At 42.7% G+C, this 16,722-nt stretch overlaps 1 protein-coding gene across 1 annotated transcript in view; it reads right to left on the reverse strand.

The window, feature by feature from the left end:
* LOC126469988 (beta-1,3-galactosyltransferase 1-like) overlaps nt 1–16,722 on the reverse strand; it is a 70,466-nt gene that overhangs the window by 41,534 nt on the left and 12,210 nt on the right. The window contains exon 2 of the mRNA XM_050097435.1: nt 12,201–12,393. Within this exon, the coding sequence (XP_049953392.1) occupies nt 12,201–12,393 (193 nt within the window). The remainder of the gene's footprint in view (nt 1–12,200; nt 12,394–16,722) is intronic.

Genomic DNA, 16,722 nt, shown 5'->3' on the forward strand with positions numbered 1-16,722 from the left:
GAATGTTGGTTAGGCTGATAGGCCGATAGCTATCCACATCAACCAGGCTTTTGACATGTTTGAGTACTTATATGATGGCACTCTCCCGCCAGTGCGATGGAACGACACCATCACACCAGATCTGGCTGAAGATCACAAGGAGATGTGGCTTCTAGTCAGACAAGGGATGTTTCAACATCTGACTGTGGATTCCATCGGGCCTACGAGCTGTGTCAGGGCAATGTGCAAGAGCACTGAGGAGTTCCCACTCTGTAAATGGGGCGTTATAGGGTTCACTGTGGCATGTACTGAACGAGAGGACTTTCCCTTCCATCCGCCTTTTGAGATTGCGAAAGGCTGGGGGGGGGGGGGGGCAGGTGGGGGGGGAGAGGTAATTCTCCAATGCAGAGGTGTGAGCATAGTGCTCAGCAAAGTGCTCAGCAATTGCAATTGCGTCATTGCATCAGTAGATAACACGCCATTTATGTTAACACCAGGAACACCTGCTGAGGTCTGGTACCCAAAAACTCGTTTGATCTTTGCCTAGACTTGGGAAAGTGACGAATGGCACCCAATGGTCAAGAAGTATCTCTCCCAACACTCCTGTTTCCATCGTTTGACAAGCTGGCAAACGCGGGCACGGAGCCGTTTAAAGGCTATGAGGTGCTCCAGGGAAGTGTGCAGCTTATGCTGCTGTAGAGCTCACCAACGCTCCTTAATTGACTCAGTGACTTCTGGCAACCACCAAGGGACTGTCCTTCACCGGGGGCACCCTAAAGAATGAGGGATTGCATTTTCCACCGCAGTTACCTGCTCAACCACCACATTGATGTTACCATGTCGGGGAGATTCAATGTTGACAGCAGAAATGAAGGCTTCCCAGTTTGTCTCGTTTAAAGCCCATCTGGGCAAGTGTCTGTGGGCCTGAAGCTGGGGCAGCCACAAGAAGATGGGGAATGGTCACTGCCACACAGGTTGTCATGTGCTCTCCAGTGGATAGCTGGGAGAAGGCCAGGACTGCAAACCGTGAGATCAATGGCCGAATATGTGCCATGTGCCACACTGAAGTGTGTGTGTGTGTGTGTGTGTGTGTGTGTGTGTGTGTGTGCGCGCGCGCGCGTGGTGGGGGGGGCACCTGGATTTAAGAGGCAGAGGTTGAGTTGTGACAGTGAATTTTCGACATCTCTGCCTTGGCCAGTAAGCACGGTGCCACCCACAAGGGGTTATGAGTGTTAAAATCTCCCAAAAGTAGGAAAGGTTTAGAGAGTTGATCAATCAGTGCAGCCAATGCGTTCAGGGGTACTGCACCATCTGGAGGAAGATATACATTGCACACAGTTATTTTCTGTGTTGTCCTTATCCTGACAGCCACAGCTTCAAGAGTGGTTTGAAGGGGCACAGGTTCACTGCATACTAAATTCAGGACATAGACACAAACTCCACCTGACACACTATTATAGTCACTATGGTTTTTGTAATATCCCCTACAGCTATGGAGGGCAAGGGTCTGCATTTCTGGGAACCAGGTTTCCTGAAGGGCAATGCAGAAAGCAGGTGTAAAGCTTAAGAGTTGCCATATCTCAGCCAGGTGGTGGAAAAAACTGCTGCAATTCCACTGGAAGATGACATTATAGTGAGGCTGGAAAGGCATGAAGCACGCAAGGAGGCAGGTTACGCCTCAGAGGCACCTGCTGTCACCTATGGAGTAGTTGTAGCCATTTCTATAGTGGATGAGGCATCAGTGAGATCCAAGTCCACAGGGGACGCTAGGATCCCCACTGTATCCTTAGATGCAGAATTGATAGGGAGTGGTGATGTTGTGGCCACCAGAGGGTCCTGTTGCTTAGCAGACTACTACTTAGTTTGCTTGCTCTCTCGCTTCTGTTTAGGGGCTTGCTGGGAAGATTTCCCCGAAGCAGCTTCAGGCAGGAAGACCGTGAAGCTCTTCATCCAGCAGCTTTTGGCTCCTTGAGCCACTGGTGAATGTCTGCCATGGCATTAGTGGAGACCTTGGGAGAAAGGGCCCCAAGGAACCCCTTCCGCATGAGAGGAGCCAGAGCAGGCTGTTGCTTCTCCGGCAGGGGCAAGGGGACCAATGTCCCCTGCGTTTGGAAGGTCTTGCTCCTGAAGTAGGTGCTTTGGGAGCAATGGAGGAAGATTTGCCCCCTACCACCAAGGGAGCAGATGTATTATGGTGGCCCTGGAGGGCCGACTGTTCATGGCACAGAGAGAGGAACCACCGACACTTGGGACAGAGATGACGATGTAGCTGCAGAATATGTCAATGTCAACTGAATGAGGTGTAATCTTTCAAATTTACGTTTAGCCTCCGTGTAAGTCAACCAGTCCAGGGTCTTGTACTCCATGGTTTTCAGCTCCTTTTACGGTACTGAGCAGTCTGGCGAGCAGGGGAGTTGATGCAAGTGAGAGGTGGCGCACATGGAGTATGTGAGTGCAGTGGACGTCCGTAGTCTCAAAATGTGGTGCTGGAAGTGCAGCAGGAAGGCATGTGCCCGAACTTACAGCCCTTAAAGCACCTCATATGGGGAGGGACGTATGGTTTGTCACAGCGGTAAACCATCAAATTGACCTTTTCAGGCAATGAATCATCCCCAAAGGCCAAGATGAAGGCACCGGTAGCAACCCTGTTGTCTTTGGGTCCCCTGTAAATGCACCAAATGAAATGAACACCCCACCATTCTAAATTGGCGCAGAGCTCATCGTCAAAGTGCAAGAGGAGACTGCTATGGAAAATAATCCCCTGGACCATGTTGAGCCATTTATGGGGAGTGGCAGAAACAGGAATATCACCCAGCGTGTCACAGTCGAATAATGCTTGGCATTGGACTGGGGATGCTGTCTGAATCAAGACTGCCCCGTTTCACATCTTGGACAGCGCTGTCACTTCTCCAAACTTATCCTTAAGGTGTTCCATGAAAAACTGTGGCTTCGTAGGTAGAAAGGAGTCCCCATCAGTTCTGCTACAGACTAAAAACCGAGGTGAATATGGCTCTCTCCGTTCTGTAGCTCTACGTTCCTCCCACGGTGTAGCGAGGGAGGGAAATGATTTAGGGTCGTACCTGTCGGCGTTGTATTCGATCTTGCCCTTCTTAGAGACTGCTGGTGCCGTACGGTCACCAGCAAGATATGAATGAGCCCGCTTCATTGCGGGTCATCCATCCTGATGCCACCCACTCTAATCAGGGGCTCTCCCCATGGGTACCACCAAGCCACAGCAAAGGCCAACTGGCATAATGGCCATTGTCAGGAGTCCTGATGCCCCAGGAAGACAGGCATCTTCTCCCTGATATACATGGGGAGTTTACAGCTCAGGCATCAGCAGTACAATCCCTGTTTTGTCAGGGGGCTACCACCAAATGGGTACACGATGGCCCCACCACAACGGACTGGCTACCGTGCTGGATATTGGGCGCAGAGAAATCCAATATTGTCATGGGGGCGAAAGAGGACAAGAGACAATGGAAGAAGATGAGATACCCCAGAAAGTGTCCTCGCCCAAATAGGTGAATCGCTGGTGGAGATGCAAAGCCATGACAAGAGATTCAGGAGATCAAATCTAAGGGCATTATGGATAACTCGTGCACGACGTAAGGTGTCCTTCCCCATATGGCCCGCACTTCTGTAGAATTTTGAAAGTGGCAGGTCCAACCATAGCATGGGACCTGAACTCATTGGTCCAAAAAGTGTGGGACTCCTTTAGTTACCTCTTACAACAGGCGGGAATACCTTGGGCCTATTCTATCCCACAGACCCGCAGGGGGATGTCACAAGCTGTGATGCATACAGTGCAGTGTAGTGTAGCATAGAGTAGTGGTTAACCTCACTGCGTGCCATGCTGTGGATCGCCGGTTTAACCCAACCACCAGCAAGTATTTGTTACTTCGTATTTACTGCTCCAGGGGAGTTTTTGAAATATCTCAATGTTTGTAATGCTTGTAATGTTTGTGTATTCTGGAGTATTCAATGGCTATTCAAATAGCTGCACTCTCCAACCAGGAGGACAATTCTGTTCTGGCTGTACACTGTTGTGGTAGTAAACCTGCTTTCAGTTGTAAGTGTTGTATTCACTGATGACTCTGCTTTCGGATTAGGACTTCAGTGTGGTTATGATGTGACACTGGTGGAGATGCCGAATACTTCAAAACATTTACATCACCATGGTTCCACTCAGACAACATAAAAGCAGTCACCCACATGGACAGGAACCAGAATACAAGCAGTACATTGACCTAACAAAATGGCTGAAAGGATTGAAGCGAGTTGCCAAACACAATAGGTGGGATGATGTAATGCATTTGACAAATGTATACTTTTACCTGAGTAGCACAGTCCAGCAGCAGTTTGAGAACAAAGAGAAGCTCAATAGGTGGGAGAAGTTCTAGCCCAAACTGAAGAAAACATTTGGTGACAATCAACAGCAAGCCTACTTCACAGAAGAACAATTAAAGAACAGGGCCCAACATCACGACAAAATGACACAGTCATACCCACAGAATGTTTTGACCCTTTGCAACGTTGTGAATCCGGATATGACAGAAGCCGACAAAATCTAACAAAGGACGTCACAACAACAGAAAAAATTATCAAGTGGCGCCAGGATATCAAGAAAATGCAACAGAAAAAGAGTTGGATGAAGGAGCTATGATCATCTCCTGAATGTGGTCCCTATGACAGTTATGGAAGACCACCATAATCCTGCCTCTCTCAAATGCAAGGGAGTAGGAGAAGAGATACAGCATTTTATGGCAGCCAGAGCTGTCAGACTGTATACATGAGAGAGAGAGAGAGAGAGAGAGAGAGAGAGAGAGAGAGAGAGAGAGAGCATCAAACATAATTCAAGAGGTGATAGAATATGTTGAAGAGCTTTACCAATGTTTGGCACCAATCTCCACAACCAGTCGAATGTGCTAGGAAGAGTGGACTTTGCCAATGCAGATTTATGCCATCACCCTCAACCGACAACCCAGCATCCAACCAATACAGGTACAATCAACTCCTCCACCAAATAAAATGTCCCAGAGAAGAAAAGACATTTGGCGGATGGAGGACAACATAAGGGTCTGTTTCCACTGTCGATGCCCTGGAGAGATTGTATGCTACTGCTTGAGAAAGAAGGTGATTTTTGGATGGCTATGATAATCTAGCTGTTGAGTGCCCTATATAAACCACCACCACCACCACGCCACAAGATATCATCCATCACAACAGTGCTATTCATGCCAGTCAGCTGAAGGTGATTATAGTCAACATGCAGGATGAAGTCCACTGCTGTACCCCAGAAGATGCCGCTCCCTAACACAAAGGAGCCATTTCCCATCGCTGTACAGAGGTACCAGCTGCTGCCTAGCTATGACTTCAGGAAAACTAAAATAAGGTGACCATTTATGGAAGTGAGGCCATCACCGATGCAAAAATGTCATGGATTATAGCCACCAAAATGTCAAGAAATCTCACTGATATCATCAATGATCAGCCTATCTGGGCACTAGTCAACGCAGGGGCTTCCTTTCCTGTTATGTCAGATGCTTATGATCATTAGCTAAAGAACACTATGTTCCATGATACAAAAGTGATTGTACTGATAATCAAAAATGGCAAGTACATCCACCTGATGGGAACATGTATTGCAAGAATAACTATCACTGACAGAACACCGCTCTTCACATTTGTCATTTTAACAGATCGAAAGTCATTTTCGATCTTCTTCTCTTATAAGACTTTTGCAGGCATCACAAGTGATCATAGATTGCGGAAGAGATCCAGAACGTTGAAGCTATTCCAACAGTCACACACAATAAAGATTGCTCTTGGCAGTTGTTTGCCATTTAAGACACTGTTATCCTGCCATCATAAACTAGATGCATTCCAGTCATCAGTCGAGATGCTCAGTTAAATTGTGCAGCTTTTGCCAATTGAAAAAAGCTACTCTATTAAGGCTCACATAAGAAATATAGTTGCCTATGATGATCATAAGCATGGTAAGTGTGGTAAATGATCAAGGAGAACTTTCGATCAATTACTGTCACAAGCAGCCCCAAACTCATCCCTGAAGGTGTGTGTATAGGGACAGCCAAACCAGACCAGGAAGGGAAGATTAGTGTCATGGGCAAAGAATCTTGCTTTGATATCACTACAGACAGTGTAGGGGAGGAATCTACTATTGAACTGCCAATAGGATCTAGCCTGAATCTGAGCACTGTCAGTGATTGTGTCAGTGAGTGATAGCCATTCTGCATTAATGTATGGATGCTTTCAATTCTGGAGAGGAGAAAAGCCAGATCAAGTGGCCCACGGTAAAACACAATATCAACATTGGGGATTATTTACCAATTATCCAGCAATCATATAGTGTCACCACCTGAATGATGGAAAAACCAGAAGGGAATGGGTAAGATGCTGTAAGACGACATCTTTCAACCTTCTCAGATCCTTGGTCCTCCCTTGTGGTCCTGTGAAGCAGGATGACGGCAATGGCATCTCTCTTTGAGCTATGGACAACTGAACAAAATCACTAAGAAAAATATCTATCCATTGCCCCGCATGGATAACGCCCTCAACTGCTTGAAAGGAGCAAAGTATATAATCTATGGACATTATTGATAAATAGAGGTTGACAACACTGACAGCCTCTATGGGTTCAACGTCTTTGTAAACCCTCATTGCTACTGCAGTGGAGGCCGAGTCGCCACTGTTGTTACGATACAGCCAGTTTGTGAGTTCGTGAAACAGCTTCTGGTGCAGTATGCTGCTACAACAATTTGTCCCTGTTCCTATTACATAGCTATGCCCCAGGGTCAGGTAACAGGATAGGAGAACACAGGTCTACAACACTCCAACACATTAGGAACAAAGTCACACAAATGAGTTAAAAAGGTTTACTTATCTTTGTGACTTGTCAAATAATGAAGTCTGCAACACAGCATATTATATAACACAAAAAAGGCTCTCAAAGGCTAAGAGCAAATAATTGTAGGTAAGCTTCACAGTACATAGCAAATGCAATTTACAACTGTCTGTTCACATCTAACAGCTCACTAAATGACGTTCCCTGTCTAATTCAGCCCTGGACGATGGTCTGTAGCCCAGTGAGCATGAGCTGCTCTTCTATCTTCCAAGTAGGCTTCTGTATGTTGTCGTCTGGTCATTAGCGGATTGCACTCAGTCAGAAATTGGCCGAGGCAAAGTCAATGTCTTCTTCCTCAGCACCACCTGTGACACTGGTGGAACTTGTGCAAGTGGCACTGGCATCAGCTCACATCTTTGTGCCTGTGGAGCTTTTGCCCTGGCTGTGTCTTGTTCAGATGACACAGCAGGAGTTACACAGTCTGGACTATTTGATGTTCCAGCCACCATCGAATGTATGAAGGACAACCTGATTCGACACCTTAAGTGAACGATATATCTTTGCTATATGCATGATGCCATCTTTTTTCAAAGACATCTGAAGAACACTTAAAATGCCTGACAAAGATGTTAAAATGTGCTCAGACTGCAGCTCTCCCAAATTGGAAAAAATGCCTCTAAATCACTCACAAAACAAAAATCTTTGAGTGAGTGAACGATGATGGAGTCCATCCCAGTCCAGAAAATATAAGAGCAGTCATAGACTGTCCGATCCCCTGGCACATTCATGATGTGTGAAGTCTTCTCAAAATTTGTTTGTACTACTGGCATTTCATAAAGAACTTTTGTACCAAGGCACTTCCCTTTCAAGAACTACTGCAGGGAGACACCAAATTTTCCTGGAACAAAGTGCAAGAAAGACCTTTCCTTGTCCTTAAGGAAGTGCTACAATCATCTCCAATTATAGCATTATATGATGAGAATGTCAAGACAGAGCTTCACACCAACACTAGCAGTTTTGGGATAGAGGCAGTTCTAGTACAAATTCAGGAAGGCGCTGAAAAGATGATAGCTTATGCTTCTGAATATTCTACAAGTCTATGATGAACTACCCTAAAACTGAGGAAGACTGCCTTTAAAATGGTGGGCCATCAACAAAATTCTTTCCATATTTATTCAGCAAAGCATTCATTCACTGTTATGATGGATTACCACACTCTCTGCTGGATGACTAGCCTCAAGGATCCTTCATGTCGGCTGGTGAGCTGGGCACCGCTTCTGAAGTACGTCGTCACAATAGTATACAAAAAAGGATGCAAATGTAAGGACACTGACTGCCTTTCAAAGAATCCTTTGTCAGAAAACAGCAGCACAGACGAAATCTCAGTCATCACTGCATTAAATGACACTGCTGCTGAAAAGAATGAAGATCCAGCATTGTTGAAAACTATAAAAGTGTTGATGAATGAGGAACTGACGAAAGGAAAATGAAAATTGGTAAACAGAATTTTATACAAGAGGACCTACAATGTGATGGGGCAGAAATGGTTGCTCATCATCTCAGTTCATCTGTGGCCACCTATCCTTAAGTATTTCCATGATACTCCAACATCCGGTCACTTGGGATTTGTGAATACTCCAGAAAAACTCAGATGCAGATATCACTGGCCTGGTCTGTGTGTATGTGTGTGTGGATATGTCGGTACAGGTCTTCAGTGTCCGCGCAAAATCTGTTTGAGACAAGTGTTGGTAAAATACACTAAACAGGAGTATAAAACAGCATGTAAAATAAAAGTAACAGAAGTCAGAAAACTATATGCGTACCCGCACAGAAGCACGGAACGAAGTATTGCGTCAATATTAGAACATTGACTAAGCAGGAGGAAAAGGGTATAAGGAGCTAAAACAATATAGCAGATGAATTAGGTTGGCTGACTGCAAGAATAAAAAAGGAGGAGTCAGCAGAATGACGCCTGTTTTCCCTGCCACTGGAGCAAGTATAGTTGGTGTTGTATCAGCAGGGCCAACTTCTCAGCTGGGTACACAGTCTGCAACAATTGTAAGGGAATCTGAACAGACGAGAAACCATTTGCCCTGAATATGTCACTGACCTGGTCTCTACTGATCTGTTATACACTATCCGAATCACTGTAAGGAGTGCTAATGATAGTAGCACATGCCACTATTACCTCCAGGGCATCTGGTACGAATCCCACCTGCAGCAGTGCCATTCCTGAAATTGGAATCGATCTCTTGAGAAGGTTCCCTAAGCTGACAAATGTCAATCAATGGATAACAGTCTGCACTGACTGTCTCACCCACTACACTGTCACCAACACTGTGCCAACTTCAGAAGCCCAGAAATTGCAAAATTCCTTGCAGAAGATATCATTCTGAAACAGAGAGCATCCAGTGTGACAATATCTAATCGCACGAAAGTTTTCCGTGCAAGATTAGTATCACAGGTAATTTCACATTGTGACATCACCCACAGCATGACGACTGCATACCATCCACAGATGAATGCCCTCACGGAATGCTTTAATAAGACAATGGCAGATATGCTCTCAATACACATTGATGTTGAACAGAGAGACTGGTATACAGTGCTACACACTGTGACATTAGCATACAACACAGCGAAGCAACACACTACAGGCTTACACCATTCTTTCCAGTCCATGGTCATGAAGCTGCTATGACAATAGCTACACTGTCCCCAGTTCTACTGGACAATAGTCAGGTTGACTATGTGGAACATCCTACCACTAAAGATGTTTCAATACTGACAATTGTGTTGTCAAAAATATTAGAACAAACAAATTATGTCACATTTACAGTTTAGCCAAAACTGATTATACTTCTAGTTACAGAGCCAACAACAACATTGAATGAGGATAACAAGTTAAGTTATCACTATTTTATGAATAATTCAATCATACATGTTCTCAGAGGCAGAATACATTTCACAAACATATGCAAAGAAGTGATTTGAAAGGTTTGTTATAAAATTATACTTTGACAGTCTAGCAGATATGAGTATTGGGATTTGAACACCCAGGAGAAAGACGGAGAGCACTATAATAGCCAGCACCAGCCTGTGAGGTACAGCCCAGGAGACTTGGCATGGATTTTTATGCCTTTGCGACAAGTAGAGCTATCACAAAAGTTACTAAAGTGCTACTTTGGGTTTTTTTTGCATCCTTAGGTGCTTGTTGGGTGTCACATGTGAAGTCTAGGATTATGATCCTTCTTCACACCAAAAGCACAGAGACACTGTGCATGTCCTCTATATGAAGTCCTACTACAGCTGAGAGGTGCAGATCTACAGTTGAAGGTTCGAGGAAACAGAACAACCGCTCAACGATAAAGCTTTGGCGTGAGTGGTGGTCTTCAATGCTGATCACAGTGAAGAGGATGTAACATCAAGACCAGAACATTATAATATACCAGCACCATGATACAGAAGGCCATTGACAAAATCTAAATCCAGGATGTAGTGAGAACTTCTGAAACAGTGGGTTCCTGTTTCTCCTGGAGAGGGAGCAATGCTATGCACTGTGGTGCATGCAGTGCAGCACAGTGGTTATCCTCATTGTTTGGCATGTTGCACATCATCAGTTCAAACTCCACCACCAGTAGTTATTTGATATTTAGTATATATCATTTCTGGAATGTTCTTGACATATATTATGTTTGTAATGTTTGTATAGTCTTGAATATTCAGTTTTTGTATAAATCGTTGCACTCTGCATTCTGTTCTTGCTGTATGCTGGTGTTGGTAATAAACTTGCTTTCAGTTCTAGCGTGTTGTATTTCATTGATGGCCCTGTTTTTTTATTTGGACTTCAGTGTGGTTACAACCAGACAGTAAGAAGATTTTTATGGTACTACTGCATGATCTTCAGTTATTAAGATTTCACGATTTTTGTTATTTCACTTGTGGCTCTGTTCCTCAAAACTAAAGCCTACTGGTATGTGCATAGTCTTAGAAAATCTTCAACATCTACACTTCAGTGATTATTCTCAGTCTTGAAATATATGCTGTGCACAGAAAAGACCACTCAATTTAAGAGAAATTGGATTTATTTCTATCTGTCTCAGGGCTACAGTACGCTGAGCATTTTTACTAAAATTACTATAATTTATTTCTGACTCTGGTTTAATACGAGTGAGACAAAAATTTTTAAAAATGGGTGAAATCTGGTTCACTGTTCACTTTAAGGAACAACAAACAACAGCAACATTGTATGTAGTATTCTGTACAAGCATTGCATGGCTGGACTGCCCCCCCCCCCCCCCCCTCAACACATCATCATCATCATCATCATCATCATCATCATCATCATCATCATCATCTCTATCTCTGTGACATTCCACATGACAGTCAACCATAGAGATTAAGTGGGAGCATGACTGTGATGCCTTTGTTATGATTTCAATATGGATTTGATTGTGGGTGCATTTGTTGATTTTTCACCTCCCACAGCTACTGTCTTTTGTGGCACTCTGCAAAAAGTGCATTTGTCGTTTTGGAGAATGATCACTGTCCTTACCTACACACATAGAGTACTCCTGGGATTCAAGCAGCTAATGCCTCTAAGAGTTTGTACTAAAGTCTTCACCTCAGGAATGCAGTTAGTTGATATTACATTGTCCAGTCAAGGATCAGAACACACACTGTACTGAATTTTTTTTATTTTTTCTTGAAGGTCAGAATTGTTACCATTACATTAAGAAATAAGGATAGTAATCACAGATTAATAAGTTGCACAACAACTGTCAAACCTTTTAATACGAATTCAGGAAGTTAATGTGGGCCTGCACAAAATAATGTGTCGTGACAATGTGCTTCACTGGCTAACAAAACATATAAGCATTTCTTGAGATTTCCTCAACACAGGCATTTCAGCTATTACCTTACAATCTGATTCTTACCCTGTATGGATTCTTATTGTCCCCCCCCCCCCCCCTCAATTTTTAAAAAACCGACCAGTGACTTTTAAACCACAGAATCAGCTTGTTTCTTTGTAGCTCTGCTGAACAACATACATAAGGAGGCATATCATGGAGCTTTCAGTTAATGGTATGAGGAGATGCACTGTGCACATAACTTTATAGAAAGTACCTGATTACTTTATCAAAACTTTTAGAGTAGACTGTACAACTTCAAGTCATAATCGGGAAAATCTTTTATTTTAGGTACTATGCATTTCTGATCAAACAATGTGGTTCTTTAAATACTCTTTGCGAATTGATCTCAGTTGTCTGTCTGTATAAATCCTCCAGATGCAGACAAGATATTCCAAAGATATACCACCATTAAACCCTAGAAAGACATCATGCAAAGAACTTACCAATGTGTATTTGGTCTTCGCGTGTACGAGTCTGATGATATGCTGGGACATACAGCATTAACAGAAAGAATAAGAACACGAAACATGCTACAAAACATCGTAGATATCGACGGCTGTGGCCATGATGGAACTCTGTGTGTGTGATCTGGCTGAGAGATGGGCGCACTTCATGTAGTTTGTGCACCCTCTCCATCTGGAACAGAAACAGTTTGGTTTAATGGCAGACACATACGTATTCGTGTCAGCACATCAAAAATGAAAATCAGGAGCTGCTTTCCACGTAAAAAGAATAAAAGCCAAGTGGGTAGCAACACACAAAAACACCTAAAAAGAGTGTTACCATGAATTTATTCTCAGACATATATGTAGTTCAGAACCACAGAAACTAGATTATTCAGCTGAATATGAGCAAAAGTTACAAAGTGGAATCCCCCCCAGATTTTTTTTGTAGTTTACGTACGATGTGTAAAAAATATCAAAATAAACTTGTCTATTGTCCAATATAGGTTTCCTGAATCAACCTTGCAGTGTTAAATATTACGAAGCGTTTTAAACATGGTGCAGATGTAAACATTAGGCTACGCTACAGGTCAATCTGTTACAATATCCTTTGTTTGGCATTAATGTTTGCTGGTTTCACCAACTCACTAAATTAGGCCTATAACCATCCAGGCTAATTTACACCTTAGGCTACACTACAGATAGGTCTGTCAACATGATCAGTATTTCAGAGAACACACTCTAACCTTTGAGATGAGATGAAGAAGAAAGTAGTGATAACTTACAAAGTACATAAAATAAAGAGGCTGTGAAAGTAAAAATCCAGGTAAACTGCTTTTATTCATTCTTTGGTAACCAGAATTTAAGCAATCACTAATTGGTATAAGCATAAAACAGGTAAAGTTAAATTTTTTGATAGCACCGAAAATACTGTAGATCAATAGGACAATTTGTAACTTCAGTTAGCCAGACACTGTTAAAAATATGAAGATTCTCTAGAAGTGTCTTCAGATTAGGGATGTTTTCTTTATTCAGCTCCATCTTAAAGTCTGACAAAGACGTTTCCCACATTTTACAAAATGGAGGGCAAGTACAAGAATTTTAGAGAAAGTCTGATGTAATATCAGTATCAGTTGATCGACTGGTAACTAATGTTACAAAATTTCAGCTTAGTTAGTTATTTCAGCGTAGTTAGTTATTTACTCCAGACAACAATTGTGTGTCTGAATTTATACATTTTTTTATATAATTGCACTGTCCTCAGAATAAACATTTAAAGCATTTGAGAATAACTCTCAATTGGCTGGTAGGAAGTCACAGTAACAAAACTAGTGGTACAAAACAATTGGCAATTGGAGCACCACATTTCAATAAAGTAGTAAGATTATTTGAGTTATTTTACAAAATAAAGGGACTGGTACATGAATGCATGGTTTTACAGCAATATGATAAAATTCTCTCAAGCTTCCAGCAAAATGATGTCATTTAAAATCCATGAGCTTTTGGAAGAGCACTATCTAGCCATTCTCAAGTAGTGATTGCCGTGCGGTTGCTGCCGCCATCCTTATACTGGGTCTCTCACCTAAGAGTTGTCAGAGCCATTTACTCTGGCGTTTGGGCAGATATTTGCAATTTAATTCGCGCAATGTGTAGCTGGAACTAGCCCAAACAAAATTACTTTTAAAGCAAAACTTTACATGGCTGTTCAATACAGCAGTATACAGTTAGTCCAGTACAAAATTCAGTTTAGTGATATGTATCAATAGAGACAGTGCTACCACTGATTTCTTAGGAAAGCACAGGCGGAAACACCAACAATTCGCACAGTCTTTCCAACACAAAAATATCCACACCTACTTGGTATGCTGGCATTCGGAGGCCTGTATCATCTTTCACTGGCCGACTAGGATGACACAAAGCAGCTCATATTTTTGCCACTATGTGGCTCAGTAACAGGAAAGACTAGATGGCTCCAAAGGAGGAAAACAATTGATTTAGTCGTCAGGTCTCCAGCAAAAATAAGACAACAGATTAGTCCAGTGAAATATGAAGTAAGCCTTAGCACGCCAGTAATGTACACAATACTGCATGGGTGTGGACAGATTTGTAATGGACTGACTGTGTACACTATTGGAACAGTGGCATGTAGAACATAAGACATGTTTCCGCCTACAGGATCCTGAGAAATCAGCAGTAACCGAGCATGCTCCAGGAAACAAACACTGAATTGTATTTGGCATAAGATTTATTATTAAACGGGCAAATGGTTTCTGGGATAGCTTAATCAAAGCAATTGAGACTGAAATTTCTGACAATGCCCTAAATAAATGTGACGGGCTGCAGTTAAGCACAGCTTGGGACTCAAGTCACTGGAAGGTTGAATGAAGCACAGTTGTTTTGCAACCAGAACATTATATTATATGGCACTGGACTGGCCGTCAGTGACATCACAGGTATAAAGGATGCCCCACAACGGATGGCAAATATTTAGAGCTATGAAAGGACCAATCATTCGAAGCAAGTAAGTCCAGTAAAGATGGGCTCTAAAATGCATAACTTAAGAGTTCTGTGCACTTGTTCAGCAGAACTATGTTCCACAGTAGCGGAGATGAATGATTGCTTGTTGCTCTCAAGGTACGCAATTTAGAGCCCATGTTTACTGGACTTTTTCTCCCTTATTTTTGTCCATATTACCTCTTCCCAAAATATGAAAAGCAAAGAACTTGCACCAAAAGAGATTTGTTCCACAGTATCAAAGATTATCAGATGCTCATATCTCTTATGGTATGCATTTGATAGTCCACGTTTACTTTACTTTACTTTGTTGCTTCCATTGATCATTCCTGTCATATTCCTGAGTACTGACCATTTCAACTTGGACACCCTGTATAAGGATGGCAGCAGTAACATCATGACAGCCACCATTTGAAAATAGCCAAGCACTACTCAGTCACAAGCTCATGAATTTTAAACTACTTGACTTAGTTGGAAGCAAGAGAGAATTTTATGAATAGGGATTGGTATTCTGTTGAACTTAGTTTTATTCACTAACACTACTATAAGCAATGTAACAACTGATAATCTGTGGAATTTGCACTTGTCAAATAGCATATAGCTCAGTCAACGAAGACAAAAAATGGCAAGTAGGGGAAAAAATTCATGTTGTCGCAAATTTTTGTATAGTGGTAAGGGGGGGGGGGGGGGGGGTGTCATGAACAACATACTAAAAATCCTGATCTGTAGGGCATGAGTGTGTGTGTGTGTGTGTGTGGGGGGGGGGGGGGGGGGCACATTTAAATATCACTTTTTTTAAAGTTTTTCTTGAATAACTCGAAAACCGTGGCTTCTATCTAGCGGAAACGTTTCCCAGAACGAAATTAAAGTATGCTGAATTTTCTACAAAAATGGTCCAATTCATGTTTTCTCTAGGATCAATAGTTTTCACATTACAAGGGGTGAAAAATTGCAAATTTATGAAAACAATGCCTTAATGGTATACAATTAATGTTTATTGTTAAATGAAGTTGATTAAGACCAGATATTAAATGGCTCTAACTCATTTACATAGTAGAACAGTACTTATGGACAAATTTTGGTCTGATGATGTAACAGGTGGCAGCAAGTAAGGGTAGGGGTTTGGAGAGAGGAGGAGGGGATGGGCGGTGGAGGGTAGAAGATGATGGAACACATGACGTGGAACGATGTTAAGCACTTCCCTTATTTGTGCGTCTGCAAAACAAAGAGCATGTTAATGAGTCCTCACTCCGCCTACCCCATTATGTTGCAAGGACCAACTCCAGGGTTTTTACCAAGTTATTCTGACCCTTCCACAGCGCACCTTGTAAATCACTGGTGACGCAGTGTGCAGACACAGCTGGAGATTTTTGATATTTCACAAAATGCGTTGGACGATGACACATGCAGGAAGTGTTTAATTTTCCACAACTGCATTAACAAAAAATGGCTCTGAGCACTATGGGACTCAACTGCTAAGGTCATTAGTCCCCTAGAACTTAGAACTAGTTAAACCTAACTAACCTAAGGACATCACAAACATCCATGCCCGAGGCAGGATTCGAACCTGCGACCGTAGCGGTCTTGCGGTTCCAGACTGCAGCGCCTTTAACTGCACGGCCACTTCGGCCGGCACTGCATTAACAGTAAGTGGAATACAGATATTAGTTATTAATGGAACTACACATTTGAAAAGAATCTACATACATCTCTGCACGCCACCTTGCACCAGTAGGTGGGAAACTGATTGCTGGGAACACTGTACGTTTGTTGCGGCTTTTTTCTGGGAAAGACCCCTTCCCCCACCATGAGAACTGCTCACTCTTCAATTTACACACGGCATTTTATGTCCACTTCTGTTATGAGAGTCGACAAAACAACTTTACTGTTGAGTGAGTTCAGTGGTACCCTTTACCTTTATAAGGTATGTTCGTACCTCGCACTTTTTGTTTATACTACTATTTAATGGTTTAGACAGGTTCACAAATCAAAAGTTTCATGTAATAAT

The sequence above is a fragment of the Schistocerca serialis genome, chromosome 3 (assembly GCF_023864345.2).
Source record: "Schistocerca serialis cubense isolate TAMUIC-IGC-003099 chromosome 3, iqSchSeri2.2, whole genome shotgun sequence".
NCBI classification, from domain to species: domain Eukaryota; kingdom Metazoa; phylum Arthropoda; class Insecta; order Orthoptera; family Acrididae; genus Schistocerca; species Schistocerca serialis.